Source organism: Nipponia nippon, unplaced genomic scaffold, assembly GCF_047370975.1.
Source record: "Nipponia nippon isolate SJK-2023a ecotype South Korea unplaced genomic scaffold, ASM4737097v1 scaffold_2, whole genome shotgun sequence".
Taxonomy (NCBI): Eukaryota; Metazoa; Chordata; class Aves; order Pelecaniformes; family Threskiornithidae; genus Nipponia; species Nipponia nippon.
The window spans coordinates 16499766-16521310 of record NW_028262336.1 but is presented as its reverse complement, the minus strand read 5'-3'; the positions used below and the strand labels follow the sequence as shown (position 1 = coordinate 16521310).

The 21545-nt window shown below is 51.7% G+C and overlaps 1 protein-coding gene and 1 long non-coding RNA gene across 4 annotated transcripts in view; both read right to left on the bottom strand.

The window, feature by feature from the left end:
- IGSF3 (immunoglobulin superfamily member 3) overlaps positions 1–13939 on the bottom strand; it is a 100561-nt gene extending 86622 nt beyond the window's left edge. For both annotated transcript variants that reach the window (XM_087758392.1, XM_087758393.1), the window contains exon 1: positions 13451–13939. In XM_087758392.1, coding sequence (XP_087614518.1) covers positions 13451–13493 — 43 coding nt within the window. In that variant the 5' untranslated portion in view covers positions 13494–13939. The remainder of the gene's footprint in view (positions 1–13450) is intronic.
- Positions 13940–16041: 2102 nt separating this feature from the next.
- On the bottom strand, positions 16042–20430 carry LOC148055671 (uncharacterized). Of its 2 annotated transcripts, none has more exons than XR_015704830.1 (3): positions 20202–20430; positions 19415–19498; positions 16042–19285 (listed from the first exon to the last, which is right to left on the bottom strand). It is a non-coding gene; the product is annotated as an uncharacterized LOC148055671 (long non-coding RNA). The 2 variants fall into 2 exon arrangements; XR_015704829.1 differs by lacking the exon at positions 20202–20430 and adding an exon at positions 19618–19721.
- Between the last annotated feature and the right edge of the window lie 1115 nt (positions 20431–21545).

Sequence of the window (21545 nt, the reverse complement as noted above, 5' to 3'; positions counted from 1 at the left end):
ACTTGATGAATGGAGTCTGGAAAAAGCTGCAAGTTGGATTTTTTCAGGATTATAGCATCAGCTCAGCAACACCACACCTCGGGCACAAGTCCAAACGCCCTCCTGCCTCCCAGAGCAACGCGTCTTGGCACCCACGTGACAAGACAGGGCAGCGCGGCCCGAGAGATGCTCCAAAGGCAATACACCCTGACTTCAGCAACAGCAGACTTGCCCCTTTGTAGGGGTGCAGGTTTATCTGTAGGTCTAGAAGAAAGCACAGTCCCGGTTTCTAGACACAGACTACGTGCCTGGGGGTGACTAAACAGCATTTGTCACTGAACAGACAATCTTTCCCAATCAACTGAGAAAAGGGGGGGATGTGAGGTAAACCCCTCCTCTGCCGATACACCGCACTGAGCATCCTCCAGCCTACGCTCCCTGATGAGCAGACGTATGCAGAAGTTTTGATCTTCAGCTACTTACTTAGCAGAGCCTAGTCCCCTCTGATCAGGGAGTTAAGGAAAGGCTTACGTAGCTACCAGGGAGGGAGGCTTTTTATTTATCCGATTTCAACATGCCCAAGTTATCAGACTCTAGAGGAATTCAATTAATGAGAATAAAACTCTTGTTTGATGCAAGTCTAGAAGGGTGGGGGTTTTCTCTGTAAATACCTCTGCCCCAGAGATTTTACACTGATTATAAGCCTTAACAGCAACTGACTGATGCAAGTTGAACAGACACAGCAACCGCACCAAAACGCCACACAGGCTCCAGACCTGTCGGGGACTGGCAGAGCTGGAGGAGACCAGCACAAAGACAGGGAGCAGGGTGGGAGCGAGAGGGAGCAGGGCCAGGAAGCTGGAAAGAGCAAGCCCAAAGGAGCCGCTGATGCCATCCCCCCTCCTCAGTTTACTGCAGCGGACTGCAAGTGGTGAGGGTTGACACGGGTTGCATTTAAGCACCCACTAGCACAGCTTCGTCAGTACCTGCCCACGGCAGCTATGAAATACCACTTCCAGACACGGAGGCAAAATTAAATGCCATGCACAAGCTTGCAAGGCAAGGCCGGGGCACCACTGGCGCATGGCTGCTCCCAGTAAATGTCCCAAAGCATGCAAAAGCCACTCCGGGCGCCCAAAGCTACAGCCATCGCAGGCTGGGGAGGTGCCCTCAGGCCCACCGCAGCCGCCTGCTTCCCGCCAGGCCCTGGGGAACATGGCACTCGCTCCTGCCAGGGTTCCCTGCCACCACGGCATCCCCTGGGTCTCCCCGTGAGGAGGGAGGACGACCCGAGGGGGCAGCGGGAGCGAGGGGACTGGGGCACGCATTGACCCAGATTTCTGTCTCAGGCCAGGCCATGAAGGGGAAGGCACCAAGATGTCTCCACCCGGGACACAGCTGCAGACAAGGGGCACTAGTGGCCCCAAGGCAACTCCGGCCTCACTGGCTCTCTGCCGGGCCCGGGCCCACTTGCCCACTGCCGCCCAACAAAGCGGCATGAATGGGGCCCAGCCCGCCTCCCGAGGTGGGACCGAGGGGCTCTGACAAGCCCAGGGGTTAACCCCAGCACGTTAGTATGGCGATGGGTCACTCCTGGGCCCAGGTTAGCCACTGGCACCGTGAAAAAGGGGGAAAGAAGGAATTCTGACAGCAATACAGGCTTTAGAGAATTTTACTCAGATAATCCTCTCCTAAGTTTGGCCGGCTGGCTTTAAAGGGAACATAAGGAGGAACATTACACACCACCGAACCGATAGGAACCAAACACAGGGTGCAAAACTCTTCTCATACAAACTTCTTTTTTTTTGAATCCTGCCATGAAGATAAGCACAGCTCCCACCACCGGGTTCCAGGCAGTGCTCGTCCTAGGAGACCTACCCAATGTTTATTCAATGCACATTTCACTAAAACCTGCATGGTTACATCCAGCCAGGAGACCGAACAAACATCCGTAATTTCCTTTGACACCTCCTAGCTACACTGCTCTGACAAAAGCAACCAGAGGCATCCAATACTATTGCATGGCAAAGAAAAAAGAAACTCCCGCTCCCTTACTAAACCCCTTCAACATAGCAAGTGAGCGAGAGGGAGGAATCACAGGCTGAACCAGCCAGAGTCCATCAGCTGGTTAGGACAGCACCAATAATACCTCCTGGCTGTATACTTGGGAAAAAATACATAGGTGTTTCTATACTCTACTTATGCCGAAACCTCAGGAACTCTTCCTCTTCCCTAAGGGAGATTCAAGACATTTGAGGTTTAACAGCTGCAACAAACCGTCTCCTCTTACAAGAGAAAATATTCAGGAACAAGATAACAAGAGACACAGTTACTGAAACAGGATGAAAACACAGAAAAACCCTCTGGGGTCTAAGCACTGCCCTAATCACTGCAGACTGCTACTCAGAAAATCTGAATTCGAGTATACAGCTCTCATCATCACTTGCAGATCGAATAGGAATGGCAAGATGCAAATCTTGCTGCCTGCAAGAGAGGTAATCTAAGCCACCATTTGTGAGCAACCTGCTAGCAACGCCACAGCCCCTGCAAACACAAAGAAATAAAAATCTGCAAATGCCCTTGATCTTGCATTCATTCCCCAGTAGGTTACTGTGCTAACCCAAACATCGCTACTTTTCTGTTTGGGGGAGTTGAGAGCACAGTCCTTATTACACTTGAAACGGCAAGGGAATATATTCTCTATTCAAATTTGATTGCGAACATGGGAGGTGGGTTAAAAAAAGGGTTAGAAGGGAAATAATGCCAGCTATGCTCCTTTAAAATAGTTTTAAGAACAGTATTTGACTTATTTCACAGCCAAGAGGTACAGCAATTCTACAAAGCCAACTCAAAATTAGCAGATACATTTTCCCAGTACACTAGAAAAGAATGCGGATGCTAAACCCATTATATAGACAGCGAAGTGTCATCAGAGCAAAGAAGGTAAAAATAGCAAAATTATCTGTAAGATGACTAAGCAAATGGATTTTCAAAAATATGCTTTCAAATACGACACCCTTTTCTTAGAGCTGCATACATCTGTTTAGCTTTGTTAATTTCTCAATTCTTTCTTTTGATAATTTATTTTTGGCCTCCCACTAGCATACTTCCCCAGAAGCCTCGCTTCACCCCACCCACACTCAAGACTCGCATCCACATACGGAGGACGATTTAGAAACTGATGCTGATCACCCCAGTAACTACAGAGAACCTCTACCACAGCACTTTTGGGATCACGTACATGCATCTCTTTTACATCCGTCCATCCACTGGAAAACTGGATTCCTGCTGTCTCCCACCCTCATTTCTACCCCTTCCTCATCACCCCCACCGATCTCGGGGGGTCTTCATGGCATCTTCCAGGACTGATGAACCCTCCTTTCTCACGCGACCCCTGCTTCCATCATTTTTGCAGGAGAGAAACAGCCCACCTCTTTTTCAAGCCACTGCCAGTGCCTGGAGGAGGAGGCTAGATGTTGCCACCTCAGGAACAGCAGTGGTTAGAAGAAATGGGAGGCGCAGAGGCAGGTATTGCTCCTGCAGCTGGGGTGGGAGCCACATCCCCCAGCACCTCTCCCTCCCACATGTGCTGCCAGTGCCCAGGCTTAGAGGCTGCTGGCCTCAGCTACAGCCACGCTCCTCTGTGCATCTCCTCCTCTTCCACCAACACCCAGATGTCTCTAAAGAAAATTACCCTTTCCTTAGATTACATCTCTTTAGGGACTCAGTTGGCCTCCACACAGCTCCAATCGCTGGTAATCTACATTTCCGAGGTAACAGCGGTAGTTGGTGCTTGGCCAAGCCTCCCAAGTCATTCCTCTGCCATGCCAAAGCCCTGCGTATGGCTCCCCTCCGGCTCCTTCTCAGGGAGGGATGCGTACCTGCCGGCACCCCAAAGAGCCAGCTCCTGCTGCCTGCCCCGACCCCTGCCGGGAACCCAGCCCTCCTCCTCCAGGAGCTGAGCACAAAGCCCTGGGCTGCCCTTCCCAGCAAGTGGGTTTCCAAGGCTCAAACCCATTACATCGAGATCATTAAGATGCTTTTAGTAACATATCCCAGTGGATCTGCTAGAGCAGCTATTAGGTATTTGACACGCAGTAAATCTTCCCTCACACTCACCCCTCTCATCCTTACATCCTCCCCCAAAACAAGCCAGCCAAAAGACGGGGACAGACTGAACTACACAGCGTTGTGATCCAGATGAGAGCCAGAAGTAGGGTGGCACCAGCCCAGCATGGGCAGGCCTCCGAGAAGAGGGGGCAGGCCTCTCGAAGACTGACCCCTCGCCTGCCCTACGCCACCCCACGCAGCTCAGGGCAGTCTCAGATGGCTTCACCCCCTTCACCGGGAGGAAGCCAACCTCCTTCCCACCACACATTTCGCTGCCACCTTCTCCCCTGCAAAGGCTGAAAAAAAGTCAGTCCAAGCACCAGGGCCAGGCACAAATCCAAACAACTGCTGCAGTAAGCGCTGCCCTTCCTTCGCATGGTGGTTGCAGGGTAGCGAGGGTCCCCTGCCAAGCTCCCTGGGAACGCCAAAGCCAAAGCAAACCAACACCAGACCCGTGTGCATAGCAACGGGCAGTCTTCATCCTTTACTTCTGCGGTTATTCCATTTAAAAGATAAATGAGATGATTTCCCATGGCTTGCCCCACAAAGGCAGAGGAAGCTGCAGTGGAAGCAAGTTTTTTAGCCTCACCTCTCCCACCTTCAGCAGTGGAAGGAGGTGTACGTCCAAGCACATCATGGGAGAGCTCTCGCTATGGAGGGGAAAGGGGTTAACCTGCGGCTGCAGAGGGACCCTGCAGGCACAAACGGAAAATTCAAGAGGAGTGGATGGGGTGTAAGAGCAGCAGAAACGAGGAAAGAAGAAATCAAAACTGGGCATTTCAGGCAAGACTTAAACAGAGGCAAGAAGGCAGACAGGATCCCTCTGTACTCTAATGACAACAGCAGTACATGAGAGGCCACCTCTGAACAAACCTCTCCTTACGTCTAGGCAAGGGGAAGGAGGTGGGAGAAAGAGTGATCTAAGATGAGAAAAAGGAAGGTGTTTTGATATCTACATATCAGATGGATTTACAGGCAGGTAGATCTACACCCACCGTGCAGCCCTTCAGACTCTGGACAACCTCTGCCCTTCTGCAGTACAGGCATCCGAGGCTGAACTCTGATCCCTGCTCACAGGCAGGGCACCTGAAGCTGCTCTTGTTCAAGTCTGCCTTATTTGCAGCAGAGAGGAGCAAGTGCTTGGCGACTTAAAGCATTTGGCAGCTACACACTCTGGATTAGATTTAACTGCCGACTAGCTCATGGCATGGGACTGATTAGACGTTAACAGCTCCTTACATGCCAGTGACCCATAGATTAACTGTGCTGCTGTAACACTGATGGCTGGAACGAATCACAGCAGCTCCCAGTTACAGTCACATGGGCTATGCCCCACAAGCAGAGCATAACGGGGTGGCAAGGAGAGGCTGGTCCCATTCACGTAGGATAAGCGAGACAGCTTCTGCAGGTAAGTAACACCATAGAGCTCAAAGTAAAAATCAATTTTCTTCTTTTCCTAACACCAAGAGTGAAATCAATCAGGGCAGAGCAATCTCTTCCATGCTACGCTCCCAACACGTATAAGAAAAAAGCAGCCTACTTGCTTAACGACAGCAAGCAAAACCTCAGCCCTAACGCTGCACTTTTCCTCAAAAAAAAAATCCCATGACGCCTTTTAAGCCACTCTTTCTACTTCAAGGAGCCAAGAGCAGAGACAGAGAGACTTGCCTCCAATTTTATCACAAGTCAGAAGAAAGCACTGGAATTTGCATGCTGTGGCTCCTGCTGTAGGCACCAGGTAACACTGCAGGCATAAAGGTCAAACCCTTCAGCAGGAGCTCTTAAGATATTGTCTGCAGGCCACAAGCAGTCAGCAGAAAGCTGGGAGATGGCACGATGCCAGCCCAGTTTCTCTTGGTATCCATGCCCTTCATTGCTAAGCATCTTAGCACCTGGCAGGGTGGTTAAGCAATCATCCCCTGCAAGAGGGAGCAAACATCCCTCCTCTGTAACGGGATTAGACAGCAGAGTAGGAAGACGGGGTATGGAAACCTCCAGGAGAGCAAAGCAAAGCTTGACAGCATATTCAGGAGGTGGAGGAAGGCGAGGACCAAGGATTGTATGAGAAGGGAGGGAGCAGAAAGCTCTGAGCCAAGGAGACGAAATGATATGGTGAGAGGGGGCAGAGTACTTTGAAAGCACACCGGAGATAAATGAATTCAGATAATTGCTAAGAAGGGAATAAATATTAGTAAGTACTGTAATTACCTCAAACACTTTACAAAGCTGTAAGAAGAAACATGACTAGAAGAAAGGCTGGCACACATGCTCGTTGGGAGCTCCTATTTCAAGCTAGCAAGAAGGAACCAACAAGGCCTGACACCCAGGTTGGTAATTTCAGCCTGGCACCCAGCCACAGCCCTTTGGCTAGATCCTAGGTACTGGGTAACTTGAGTTAATAAGTGCCAGATTCCAGCAGCACAGTTTTCTGGAGTAAAGAGCTTCTAGGTGACTTCTGGCAACAAGCACCTGCCTTCTCTTGTGGCTCTTACTCGAGGTCCAGCTCCACTTTCAGAGAGATCTGGAGGAACCTGGGCAGATCCCTGTGTCCCTGGTGATGGTGCTGAATGGAGACAGAAAGATTCATCCAACAAGTCAGAATCTCAATTTATCTAAGCAGCCAAATCTTGATACCCACGCTCTAATGAGAGATCGGAGCTCTTCTTTCCCTGAGAGACAAACAGAAACGTTTTTCCTTTTTTGGGGCTCAGTATCTCATCTTCAAACCTCCCTTTCTCTGAATGCCCAGAAACCATCCATTTCACACTGCAGCCTGGGTCAGTGCTGAGCTTCTCTCAAACACAGGACAGACATTTAGCGCTACAGAGTCCACAGAAGAAGGCGGCACCTACCTCACCCCGTGCTCCCAGCTCCCTTTAACAAGCTTATCAACTTCTATACAAAGGCCAAAAGCTATAAAAGTGACAGTGTGCCTCAGGCAGAGAGATCAGGGATGCAGCCGGGGCGGGGGGGGGGGGGGGGGGTGGGATGGACAACCACCAAGAAAGCAAACAAAAAAATCCTCAAAACCCCAGATGCATCACCCATTCCCTGCTATTTCCCTGTAATCACGACTCCAGAGGGGAACGCATCTGCCGGGAAGCGAAGCTATCCGTTCTTGTGTACAGAGTAAGGAACACCGGGCAAACAACACCCATTCCAGACTCATGCCACTAGTTAAAACAAAACAAATCCTAGCAGCGCCACAACAGCTCTACATCAAAACCACCTCCAGCCACGTCATCCCTCCGATGAGCTGTTTTGCAAGGGCCAGAAAAACAAAACCCAGAACACCAAACCAAACAACCGGCATTAGAGTAACGCTCGACAGCGCTAATGGCCATACAGTTGCTTTGTGGCATACGCTCTGGATTCGGATGGATTCTGCTATCCCAACGGGGCCAACTTTGTTGCCAGAAACTGCACAGGAATCTCCTTATTCCTGCACTTCAGCAGCAGCCTCAGCCCTTCCTGACTGGCAAAGTCTTATGGCTGCCAAGATCGGAAGAGACAGGAGAAGCGCAAGATGGTTTTTCGAGTCCCAAATGGCATCAGTAGCTTGGTAGGAAAGGAGAAGTCAGCCAAGAGCGGTGGCAGGTTCAGGAACAAGAGGACAAGTAAGGATGGATCCTCACTATCTCCATTTCTTTTGTACTCAGGAGCCTTTGATGCTGTAAAAGTTACAGGTGTGGTGGAAGGCCCAGCATTTGGTAAGATCCATCCTCCAGAGCCTGTTCTTATCTATCTTTCTTATCAGTTGGGTTCTTCACCTTCCTTTTCCTCCTAGCACTTTCCCTTGGTTCATCTTTTCCCCACTCCTCCACTTAACAGTGGGCCACCTCTTCCTTCCCTGTGGACCACCGCCCAACAAGAGCGGGAAATGGACCTGGAAACGCCAAGGAACCAGCAGCAGAGTAAAATCAGAAAGAAGGAGCCATAGGAGGGTACAGGCAGTGGCTTCAGCCAGAAACTGCAGATCAAACAGCAGGCATGGCAGAGCCGGCAGCCTCTGTCAGGAGCCGGTGACAAGCTCCTGAGAGCTGAGAGCGGCTGTGGTCAAACACTGGACTCACCTCACCCGTTCGGCAGGGCTGAGCAACTGGTCGCACGCCCCAGACCCATGGTACCAAGGCCTTGGTGCATGAACAGCAAACTGGGCTAACCCAGCTAAATGAATCCAGCGTGCTCGCCAGCCACCTGCCTCCCCAGCACCCCCCCTTGCCCTGGGCCCCCATAAACATCTGACGGACCACGTGAAAAACAGACCCGCTTTGAAGTCAGATAAGCTCCCCAGTCCCTCTATATATTTACTGGTTTTGCCGAGTTACTTTTCAATCCAAGCAAGTCCCTTGAACCAGGTCCTCACATGGGCACCCTGGCCTGCACGCTCCCCTCCCCACACCGGCCAGGGACCAGCCTGGGACAACTCCTTTCAGTAGCAGCACTGCTTTTTAGCGTTTGTGCAAGTACTGTGCAGCAATAGTACAAGTCCTGAGTGCCAAAGCCTCTCCCTTTTCGAGAAAAGCTTCCCATCGCTTAGTTTATATGGTTTGGTTTTGTGCTCACGTTCAATTACTTATTGAAATGTGACTTTAGCAGCAGCTAGGAAGGCAAGATTTCCTCTTGTCTCATTGCCATTTGCTAATTAAACCTCCTAACGACAAAAAGCTTACTAACGTATATCATTGGAAACATGTTCTTAGTACGCTGAAGGAGACAGGGCGAGCAACAGGTTGGAGCTGGAAATGACATATATGCACGCAGACACCCTAGATCCACCCAAGGCAGCTGCAGACCCAATTTCTTTGCCTTGCAATTTGGTCAAACCCCACTTTGTCGAAAAAGGCTCCGTTTTAGCCTCTCCATAGCTGATAAGAAACAGATGCTAAATGTCTCCTAACATTTAACCAGAGAACTATTCCTTAAGAGGATTTTATCTGACTAGGAAAGAGATGCCAATATAAAAATGGAGTCGAAACCAATTTAGCAGGTTATCATTAAGGAGTATTTAGCAACTTAAAAGCCAGAGGCAAATCACAATACTGCAGTTTTCCAGACACTGGCTGGAGGGCCTAAACGCCCTTGATACCAGCAGACAAGTCAAATCACGAGCAGAAGAACCCTAGCAACAGGAAGAAAACCCAGTTGTGCTTGAAAAGCTTCCTCCTCCCTTTCAGGCAATTTTCCTGGTGCTGTAAGTTTCTGGGCAGGGTCTGCACTCTTTCAGGTTATAGCACTCTGATTCATCTCAGTTAAAGCAACTAAAACACCTCTGGCTTCATGCTAGACTGTATAACCTTTAGGACAATGGCTGAATCCATGGCTGATTTTGTATGGGTAAGAAGCCAAAAGGAAGAACTTTAAATTAAAAACAAACAAACAAAAAAAGCAGTTTCCTGGTCCAAAAAATTCAATAAGCCTCCCAACACAGAAGCAGTGCTCTCCTTCCCAAGCTCCTCATGACCCTCTCTCTCCCGCCCCCCTCCCTGTGGGTCTGCAGGGCTGTTTATTCTGCCTTTCACTTTATATAATGCGTCTGGTAAAAGTCTTCAAGTACACATTCGATTTACAATAAAAACTGCTTTAATAAAGACAGCTAACTTGACAGAAGGTCAACTAAAAGAGGACAATTGGCATAAACCAAAACCTCCTGTGTAAATAAACAGGATTCGCAGGAGCCTCAGGATGTCAGGCAGTCTGGCCAAGACTGCAGGGAGGGAGTCTCCTCCGTGAAGAATTACATTTGGGGACGCACAAGAGCGGAGCCTGCCAGCCCGGCACCGACGGCCGTGGCAGCTTCCCACCACACTCGGGCAACCCAGAGAGCCGGCTGAACCGCGTGCAGAAACGAGGCAAGAGCCGGGGCCATCTGCAGAGCCCCGGTCCGACAGGTTCCCCAAAAGCAGCAGAGCCACAGCCCACCCCAGCACACGCAGGACTGGTGCAGGTCCGGCACCACGCACCACGGTGATCTACAGGCAGCAAACACAGCGGCGACGGCGGCACAATCGGCTCGCAAAACGAAGCTCACAGTGGAGCGCTTTGGGCAGACGCAGATGGAGAAAGCACGATCTTGGCCACCGTTGCTAGCAATGCATCGAGGAGCAGATGAGGTGCCAGCAACACTCCTGGGCCGCTAGCTTTGGTAAACAAAACCAACCCCAAACCCTGTGTGTGCAAACACCCACTCTCCCGTTTTCTCCGTCTGTTCCCCTCCAGCCAAGCAGCCTTCAGCTCTAGCACATCTAGGCTTGTGTTTCAGCCACTGCCCTCTCCAACCCCTGCGCCTGGGCAGGCAGCAGAAGAGCAGGAGGGTGCGACAGCAGAGCACTTGAGCGGCACCGCCGCTGCTCCCCGGCCAGCACCCCTTTCCCTGCGGGAGATGGGCCTTCAAGATCATCCCTTCTTCCTCCAAGAGTCGTCTCTGCATCGTTATTTCACTCCAACATGCCATTTACAAGTGAGCTGCAGTTTCAAGACCTTACGCAGGCTCTACTCCTCTCTAGGAATCGCAAATAAATCACCAATTACTATGCATAAATAGAGAGAGGAAGAGGGTAATGAGTCTATGTACATATATACATATGCAATGTTTGAACACAAAGAGCTGTAAATTGCATTCACAGGTGGTATTCTGGAGACTGCAGGAGACTCAAAAGCAGAACTATTCATAAACCAGTCACCGACATGAATGAATTCAGCATTCCCCAGAAGCCTATTGTGTTTCCTATATATTACACTATAAATATGAGGAGTATCAGACTTTGCATCCCTGCAAAAAAGAAGGTAAATCTTGCAACTACACACAGGATTAGCACTGGCTGGCACAAGTATTAATGGTCTCATCGCTGCATGAGGATTATTTACAGCACTTGCTCTATTTTCCCATTTTGTACTTCCTGTGATGAAGTGCCACTTGTTTAAAGAACCCTGTAACAAACACTGCAGCAAGAGGGGAAAAAACAGCAGAGATCTACAAATGTTACACCCACGTGCCAGATGTGGGTTTTCAAACCCTGGTTTTGCAGTTACTTGGATTCTAGTAGCTAGTTAATCCTTGATATATCACATTAAATCATCCACCGGCTCTTTCCGTAACCACGATTCCTCCTTCAGCAATTCTAATGAGTTCGCAAAAGGGTACGGAAAAATTGAGTTGCATTTCTTTTCCCGCATACTCAACCCATAGTACCTTATCCATATATTCTAGCATTAACATCACTTGTTTGGAAAGCAACAGTCTTTTTCCAGCCAGGCAGAGCTTTATGTTACGAAATAAGGCTTTTTACTCCAGCCTCTTCCCCATGAAGTCAAATGATGTCTCAGTTTTACAAACAGCAACCTAAAGCGCTTTTGTGCAACTCAAGGCTTTGCAGCACCGTCACACATCCCCAGTTTTGTTAAAACCAGCACCTGGGCAAATGCTGATCAACTGTCTAAAGAAATCCAGGTGAAAAACACCACAAGAAAACTAAGTCCAAGCACACAGGTGGTACGCTTCCTACCGTTAAAAACGGCCTCACGTTTAATGCAGGGAGGCCAGCACTATGTTTTTACAAACTAGGTACGTCCACAGGATTTGGGGACCACTGAAAAGCAACCGATTCTCCAGGTGACGGAAGACACCTTGCAGCTCATCCCCCGGGGAGGACGAAGGCACGTTGGAGCCGGTTTTAGGTCAAACCCAGAAAGCCAGTTCCTGCAAGCAGAGAGCCGGGGCGGCCGTGGCAGCCGGCCAGGCGCTGGGTAGTGCCGACAGCGGGGTGTACAGCGCAGGCCTGGCGGGTCCCACTTCTGTACCACCGCGGTAAGCCTTCGGCAAGACGATGCCCTCTGCTGCTATGCCGCCGCATCAGCCGGGCGCGCTTCGGAGCAGCGAGCAGGCAACCGACCGCTCGCTCGCTCCATATTAGGAAGACTTAATCCGGAATGGTGTTATTGTTCTTCAACCGGAGAGATTGAGCGTGTGAAGCCAAGGCAGCAAGCAACTGCCGTTCGTCTACACCCATCTTGCAGGCTGCGACAGACTGCCTGCACTCGTGGAGCAAAGTCACCCTGGATAAACTTAGCTTTTTTTTTTTCAGGGAACGCAAGGAAGAAAGCTACTGTTTAAGGGAAGTTTGAACCCTCTCCAAAACCATTTCAAAGAGTCATCTCTCTTCCTCTTTCCTAAAGACAGACAGAGAGCATGAAAAACCACACACACACGCAAATTAGAGACGTGGACGCACGACTGCAATTGAAGTAAAGATGTTGTTTCCAAATTGGCAGAGCAGGTATGTGACAATTCTCAAGACAGTAAAATTGCCAGCCTTGCTGCTTCTTCCCTGAATAGCATTAATACCAGCAGAAAATCTCACCAGTGAAAAGGCAAATCAAAACAACTCCGAGGTTGCTCTATACGTACGCAGGCAGCAAACAGCGTGAGGGTGCCGTACTGTATTTTCCACAAACATTCCTATCAACTCATCAGTACTGAGCCAGGCACACGGGCTGCCGCAAAAAACGTAAGAGGCATTTAAATTGCCTTGTATTCTGCTTTTCCCAAATTTGTAGGAAGGAATCTTGCATTGCCACAGCATCTCCCACCCAGCAGCGGGGTCCCACAGGACTTTACAGAGCTGTGTACGGTCATCCCCTGGGCAGGCACTTGTGGGATGGGACAAAACCACACGTTTAACGGTTCACAGGGTACAAAACGCAGGCAGAAAAGGAAAAAGGGACTACAGGAGGAGTTTGGAGAGACAGCACAAAGCAATCAAATTGCATTTTACGAGAGCAGGGACTGCCTTCCCTCTACGTTTCAACGCGCTCTTTGAGAGCCAAGAAGAGGACTCTCTTTCTGCAGCCTGCCTTACCCCGGGCATTTTCTCTGCCTTCATTGTGCAAGCTCAACACCGACCCCTCACTCCCCACCCTCACGGCTCCCCTCCGAGCCGTCCCCGAGCCCAGCACGGCTCAGCCCCGGGCCGGCCGCTCGCCCGCCCGCCCTCCCAAGTTGAGCCCGGCGCGGAGGAGGCGCCGGTGCCGGCGCCAGTGCCCGTCCCCTCCGCTCCCACGCCCCGGCAGCCCGCTCCGGCCCAGGACCCCGCGGGGCTCGGCCGGGATGCTCACCGGCGTGCTGCAGGTGGAGGTGAAACCCCGATTTATTTTATATATATATAGATATGTACATATATATTTTTCTCCCTCCGACCGCAGGACCAGCGCGGGCAGTGACAACTCCTGGGGGAAGGCGCCGGGTATTTTCGGCAGGGGTGACCCCCTCCCGGAGCCCTGCGAGGGAGGGCGCCCGCCCCGCCCCGCCCCGCCCGGGGGACCCCCGTCCCGTCCCGTCCCGTCCCGCCCCGCCGGCACTCACCGAGGAGGAGGAGGGAGGCCAGCTGCGGCCGCAGGGTCCGCATGGCTGCCGGGGCGCGGGGCGGCGGCCGCCCTTACCTCCCGCCGCGGGGCGCCGCGGGGCGCCGGCTCCCGGGGCAGGCGTCGCGCCGGGCCCGGCGGCACAAAGGGAAGGCGGCGGGGCCGGCACGGGGAGGCGCCAAGGCAGGCGGGGGCATCGCCCCCGCAGCGGGGCGGCCGCCGCGCCTCCCCTCCCTCCCCTCCCCGCCGCTCCGCTCCGCTCCCCGCCGCCGCCGCTCCGCGCCGACGGCTCCTGGCGGAGAGGCTGCAGGCAAGGGCGAAACCGTCTCGTCCGCGGCGCGGCACGAAAAAAACACAGGGAAGGGGCGGCGGGGGGGCACGAAGCAACACCGAAAAGCCCCCACCCCGGAAAGTTATCAGAATCAGCGGGGGGCCGCCACCCCCGGTTCGCCCCGGCCGCCGCTCGCTCGCTCGCTCGCTCGCCCGCCGCCGCCGCGGGGTGCCCGGCGCTTCCTCCGCGCCGCCAGAGCCCGCCCCCGGCCCGCCCCGGCCCGCCCCGCCGCCGCCCGCTCCCCCCGCGGCGGGCGAGGGAGGCGGGCAGCCCCCGGCCGGCGGGCGGGCGGGCGGCGCTGGGCCGGGCCGGGGCCGCGGTGCCCCCGGCCTGCGGGCGCTGCCGGGCCGGGGCCGGGGCCGGGGCCGGGGCCGGGGCGGGCGGCGCGGGGCCCGGCTTTGGGAAGGTGGTGGCGTGGGGCTGCGAGGCCGGGGTCGTAAAAGAGCGCAGGGATACACCGGGTTCCTTTGTTTTATGGGAAAAAGAGAGTCCTCGGGCGCTCCTCAGAAACCCGGCGTCTTGGGAAGTGGCATAAATGCTGCCTTTTGTTCCCATCCCAACCAAAAATAGCAGCCGGGCTTTCCAAGTTTCGGCCAACTCGTGGCCGTCCCGCTGCGACGCGCCGTTACCCAGACCCGAATCCGGGGCTGGTGTTAACGCCAGGTTGCCAGATGTGAGCCCTCCCCACGCGCGGGCACTGCTGCATTTGGGATGCTGCCCAGGCAATCAGCGCTACAATGTGTTAACGCCAGAAACGCATCAAAAGTACATCCAGGAAACACTGAAATGCACAAATACGGCAACACTGGGGACTGGGTTTTATGCTGCTTGTAAGTAAAAGATGAATGAGAAAGCCCTTCTCGAGGGCACAGATGTTCAAATGTCCTTGCAAACAAAACCCCTAGTTGCTTGTTTGCTCACAAAAATAAGCAAAGAGGCCAGGAGTGACAGCAATAGCAGAGTGGGGCACCCTCCTAGTGCTCCAACCCTGCAAGGACCCCTTGCAGGAGACCCTTCTGCCTACACACGGCGTCCCCGGTGAAGTCTTGGTGATGTAAATGCAGGAACCCAGCCCTTCTGGGCCACGCAAAGGCAGAAACCAGCACAATCCCAAGCCGTCTAATAAAAGATGCCAGGTCCTTAGAAGCTGTACCCAGCAGAAGTCAGAAGCTGTCTGTATTACCATATGGACCCGCTTCCCAGCGTGGCTGTCGTGGCAGAGGCATTGGTAGCCAGCTCCTGGTGACCCAGCAAATTCTGTTTCTGCAGGCTAATAATGTTAAGCCCTGCCATTTTCAGAGTGGGAGGTTTAATTTGCAGCTTTGTCATGGTGTCTGCACGGAGGAGCCAAAGAACAGAATAACCGGAGACGAGCGGGAGAGAAAGGGTTAGCGTTGTATTTGCACTGAAAATGAAACTCGTGCTTTGGCCCTTAAGCTTTAATTACATCAAGACTGCCTTCAAGTGAGACTTGGAAAAGGAACAGAGGTGATGATAAGAGTTGATAGAAAATACCAGTCTATTTGCCTTTTCTCTTAGGTGATTTGAGGGCTGAAACGTCATTGAGTGTAATATCGCTCCGCTTGCTCAATATTTTTCACGCGCAGCCTCCTGTTCCAAGTCCTCACGGAGAAGCCCATGAGTATTCAGAGCAAGCACTGTGGGGCTACTTTGAAGTAAACTTCCACCATCTTTAAATGGATGCAGGATAAAGATTGTTTACTCTGATGCTTCAGAAGATGTATAACTAGAGAAATAAATAATAGCAAAAGAAAAAAAACCCACAAATTAAGAAATACAGGGCACAGGCAGAAAAAAGCATTTTTTCAGGATAAACTTAATAAAAAAGAAGCATTAAAGCTTGGTGGTAGAAGAGAGCTTTTCTAGATGGCAAGGGATATAGACCACGGACCCACTACCTTCCTATGCGGAGAAATTATTTCCATCTCCAGCTGAAGAGACGGGGAGGAAAACACTGGCATGATGCAGGTGAGCTCCCGGCGCAGGTCAGGGACAGCAGACCCCTGGTTTCTTGGCTCTGAATACATTGCTTTCGCTAGTGGAGCCTGTCACAAGATAATTCAAGATTAATTTGGGTGCATTCTTGCTGTTTCCAGGCATCGTGTGACTGCACAGCGTACGAGCCTAGCAGGAGCATAAAAATGCCCTGCAAAAATGTTATCAGAGATTCACTAAACATTCCCATCCCCTTCTGAGAGCTCTTGCAGCGTATTGCATTAATGCATAGTAACAATAAAAATATGAAAAGACCATGGAAATGACATTATAGCATTATAAGATTAATCCAATTCCAGTCAAATTAGATTATAATAAGAACTGTGTGCGCTAAAGACTATTAATGGGAACCTGTGTTTCAAAAGCTTCATCACCTTTGCGCGTGTTCTCCTCCCTGGCCCCAATAATAAGAATAGCTCGGCGTTCACGAGAGCGCCCTTCTTCGGGGGACGTCACAAACAGCCTCTCGTCTTTTGAGGAAAACATCGGCCTCGTTCCGGCATCGGCGGGGAAACTGAGGCTCGGGCAGGGCGGCTTTCTCAAACCTAGGGAGGCAGCCAGCCCTCCCTCGGGCTTGGCTCCGGCATTTTGAGCTCCCGCGGTGGGGCTCTGACTCCCTGTGGACGTCCGTCCATCCGTCCGCATGGTCTATTCACACGGCTGAATGGGAACGAACGCCACAGTCTCCTCAAAGACAGAACTGTTTCAAGCACAAGGTTACTGAGAAGCAGCTTTCCAGGAAGACAGATCTGGGCTGCCTTGTACTCCCAGCACAACTGAGTCATTCAGGAGCGCCGGCCTCAGCGGCAGCCAGATCATTTTGGTCGGGCCATGCGGTTGCTCCTTGGCAGCAGGATCGCTGTAATAGCTGGAGGCAGACGGGCATGACTCAAGCGATGCTGATGATATACACATTAGGTCGCAACCCACACCGCCGTCTTTCTTGTTGCTCGGTCACTGCCAGCAGTCTGCTCGGGCTTGCTTCCCCATCGCTCGCCTCGGCAGGCAGGGTTAGAGGCTGGACACCGGCAGCACACTCTCGGGGCGAAGGGGGAACAATCCCGTGTGCTGCCGTTTGCTGAGCTGCTCCGTGCTCATACCAAGTCACAGGTGGTTCCCATCGGCCCTGCCTTTTCTAGCAGGAGGAACACAACCGACGGGTGCCTGCAGCCGGGGCGAGAGGCGAGACTGGGCGGCTGCTGTGTGGCTGAGGGCCATCAGGGTAGATGTCTCCCAAAGCTCTGGGCTGCCAGAGGCTGCTGTAATGCAACAGCTGTGACTGGGAGCTGCATCCTTTGCCCTGGGGAAGCAAAGCGACGTCAACATGCAGCCTCCAAACACGCTGCTCGCCCGATGTGCACAGGCTTCCCGTGACCCACAGATGAAGAGTGAAGTTAGACTATTATCCAGCCCTCAGAGAAAAGGAATTTGGCAGAAATGCAACATATTTAGATTATGAAATAAGAATGCCTGTCCTTCTTCAGGACAAAACACTGCACGCCCCCAGGTGCTGGACCCAGCGGGCATTTACCCCACGCCTCTGGTCAGCAGGCAGGGCAGGGAACAAGGCCCTAGACAGATTTGCAGCCTTTAGATTTTGGAGCAGGCAGTAACCTGTGTGGCTAATGGTAACAGAGTACAGCAAAAAGGGGACTGGGCTCCACCAAGCAAGGCAGGCCCCTGTCTTGCTTTCAGCAGGGCAGGAGACTCCTGACTCCTCTGCAAGTCAGGAGGAGTGATTTCCTTCAAGTACAGGAGGAAAATAGATACGGGGAAAAAGAGGAGGGGGAGATTTAACTGCAGTTGCAGGAGTGACTCCCTCCCTGAGGGCAGCGACTCCGACCGGAGCTGGAAAAGTCTTTAAAAGGCTGTGTCGCTCAGAGAGGGGGGGTGTATCCGCATCTCCCTCCTCTCAGAGGCCACCTGAGTGCTTCAAATTGAGCAATCAGAAATAAAACCATCCAGAAACAGAAAGCACTTAAAAAAAAAAAAATTGTCCTACATGATTTGCCCAAGATCATGCAACACAAGCCACAGAACTTGGGGTCTTCTGGCCTCTCCAAGCCTGAAGATGTGCTTGGGGGAAGGTCACAGCTCCTCTGCCACATCGCGAAAGGGAGAGGAGACCCACCTAGAGCTCAGGGCTCAAGCGGGGAGGACGGGCCAGAGCCATTTAGTTTGACTGAAACATTGCCTAAACCATTTTCTCCAGACCTTATTTACACTGCGAAGATTTGAACATCAGTTTCACCCAGAGGAAAAAGAAGATATTTATATTTAATGGCCAACATTTAAGCTCCTTTAAAACGAGCTGAGAGGCTGCAGTTGGAACAGAGAGAAAATCCTAACTGCCCTGGCATAAAGCAGCAGTGCTGCCATTGCAGGGAAGCTGGCATCTGTAACTAGACTGAGGTTTTGGGTCTAGCTCAGCCTAGATTGCACCCCGGGACCAGTATGCTGGTCTGTGGATAGCACCAAGGCAGCTCCCAGGTAGCCCTGTGGATGTGAAGGAGTTCCCATTTGTGTGCCCTGGGCAGAGGGATGAGGAAAGGGAGAAGGAGGGAGAACAAAAAAAAAAAAAAAGAAGAAAAAAAAAACCAAAACAAAAAACCTGTTTAAAGATAGATCAACACATTTCCAGATTTTCAGGACATCTGTCAGCAAGCCTCAGAGTGTATGGCAGCTAATCCCTTTGCAGATTTTCTTTTAACTGTTGCTTGACAGAAGAGTATGCCAATTTTTTCATAAACGTCCCCATGTCTGACGTTGCGCTCCGCCTGAGGTTATGATCTATCTCTGAGAAAAAACATTATACTACCAGCTTGGGAAACATCTCTCTGAGAAACATGCAGCAGCTTCAGGCTTGGGAGTATGTGCGGAGCAAAAGATGTTTCCTGAAGATGAAGAAGGCCAGAGGCGAGGCAGCTGCCTGACTAGATAACCACAGCACTCCCACCTTCTCCAACACCCCTGCCGGCTCGCTCTCTGGTGCAGGGGAGAGACCTGGTGCCGCAGGGCTGGGCTGACGGTCGGCTATGGCTTCAAACCCCTGCTAGAGAGCTGCAGAAGTCCTCCTGCGCATCCCCTCCAGACGCAGCTGGAGCAGCAGTGCAGCTCGGTGCGCACTTCAGGATCTGCGAGAGCAAAGAGCCAGAATCATGCAAAGCTTCGTTTGTTCCTATTTAATTCTCAAACGCTGTGTTTTGTTGAGTTCAGCTGTTGCATCGTTCATCTGCTAAGGGCAGGCAGAAAGCAGTCCATAAGACTATTCCTTCTGTACTGCAGTGGTAAAACGTCTTGGTCCTGACATGGGCACGCACAAATTACAGGGGCAGAGAGCCCTTGGGTGCCAAGAGGACTGGGCTCATTAAGCACAGATGACAGAGTCAAGGCCCCAGGTACTCCTCGGCAAGCTGCTGTAGGCTCTGCTCTGTGGCCAGCCAGGCCTGCAGCTGCTGCTGGGACCTTCCAAGCTTCTGTAGGCTCTGTCTGAAATACACGCAGGAATGAACACATTGTTTTCTGCTTTCTAATCCTACCTACCAAAATTAAGCTCAAGTCCCAGTTTTGTGATGTTTTGCCATTTAATCCAGACCTCCCCATGCTTTGAGCATGTACCTGAATAAGGCAAGTGAGTAAAAGGCTGACTCCAAGCCTCGTGATTACTGATGAAGCAGCAATTTATCTTTGTTTTCTTCCTCCCTGGGAAAAAAAGTGGCATAGAAAAATGGGCAAATGGACATTTCCATTATCAACTGTTTCAATGGCAACCAGCCAAAAAATGGGTGCTTCAGCAGTTAAAAGAAAAAAAAAAAAATCACCTTTGCCAAACACACTTTTAGCGTCCCATCCCACAAGACTTTCAGCTCCTGGTTGCACTTCACATTTTTCCACAGAATCATTTTGAGGAAAGAAAAAATCTATTTCCCAGCCTGATCTAACAACGTAAGACTCTGGGTGTGTCTGAATTCTTTCTAAACAGTCCTGGGCAACTGTACAAAAAAAGGCAGTCTCTCAGCTGCTGTCATTTATCTTAAAACACTTCTTTCATTCAGTTAGCTATGATAAGCACTTTGATTGTTACTCTGGCAGAAATATGTAATCATTAGGTTTCAGAGTCCACACCTTCATTTCTGTGATTGAAGCCAATTCATTGCTCTGTCAGTATTGGCCTGACAGCAAGATAGCAGCTGATATTGGAAGACAGCAGCAATTCTGCTTGCATTTTGCTGTGGGCTTTGGTCACCTTTATGTAATAACCAAATGATTCGGGACTCATCTAGGAGAGAGAAGTCCAGGACACCATGCCCTTCCTCCCAGGATTGTTTTGCATTTTACATTTAAGAATCATTATATAAACCCTAAAATATTTATGACAGCAGGAATGAAAGCCCAGGAGTCTCACCTTCTACCGAGGTTCCTGAATGTTAAATTGTGAGACTTGCTCCCCCACTCATCCCCTCCACCAGCTTGTTTCTCTTTCTCCCTCGCATTTCATCTCCCACTCCAAGGAGCACACTTCCATCGGGTCTCCGTTCCCAAACACAGCAGGCTTTGCTATCTCGCCTCCAACCTGAACTGAAACCACACAGCACAGGCAGCCAGATACCTGCCTGCAACACGAGGAGGCAACAAATGGCTTCTCTACTACGCTGCAAATGACTCATCACCTCCAACTTTTCAGCTCCCAGAGTCTCCCAAGGGAGGCAACAGGTTTTGTGCATTAGCGCTGCAGCCAGGTATTTTAAATTAGCTCACTGGCAGAACAAGCGCTGCCCCTTCTCCTTGCAGCGAGCTATCGGTAGGAGCTTGTCCAAGCATCCCTGCGCCGCCCTTACAACAATAGAGCAGGCAGGCCCACAGATGAAAAGGCAAACCCGCACCCCCAGAACAAAATGGAGAACTTTTCTGGAGAACCAGGAATACCTCTCTCCCCCTCCTCTTCACTGTCACCCACTTAAATTCTTTGCAGAGGAGAAACTGTGTTGGGGACGAAGCCATGGGTTGCAGTATGGAGCCGGGGTGACTTTGGTTCACAGCTCTCCCTCTTGCCCACCTGACAAGATCTTGCACCCCCAGAGGCATCATGCCTGGGGAGGCGAAGGGGCCATCCAGCTCCAGGGCTTTCTCAGCCCTCTCGGCTGAGTGCGCCGACAACATGCCTGTGAAATGTCAACAGCCGGCATGGTTTTGTGCCGATTCTTCCGCTTCCCAATGCCACTCGCTTGTGTGCTGAGAAGAGCTCCTCTGCCACACGAGTGACATGATATTTGCTGCTCAAGAATGAGTAAAAAATAACTTCCCGTGTCTGAAAGCTTGTTTGGTGTCATCCCCTCCCTGCACCCTGTCACTTCTTCATAGAGGCCCTGGCCGTGGGGAGGAGGGAGCCCAGGCGGCCTTCTGCTGCTGCCCTCGCCACGCTCTGCCTCCTGCTCCGGCAGCGCCTGCCTCGCTGGAGACGAGGCGGGCGCAGGGCAAAGCTGGGAGAAGAGGCAACAGGTTTGCGGGATGCTTATTGCCAGGCTGATTTGCTGTCCTCAGCAATTTGCTGCCTGAAAGCTACCGCTGTGACTAAAGCTGGCCCCGATACAGGTGGTTACCAAATCCTAGGAATATTATCTTACTCTCGCTTTACCCCGATGGAAAAGACAGCTCGAGGGACAGAGAAGGAGACAACTGAGGTCGTGGGTTCCCCCGAGGCAGGAGCCGGTTGTGGCCCCCTCACAAACACCCAAGGGAAGCCGGCTTT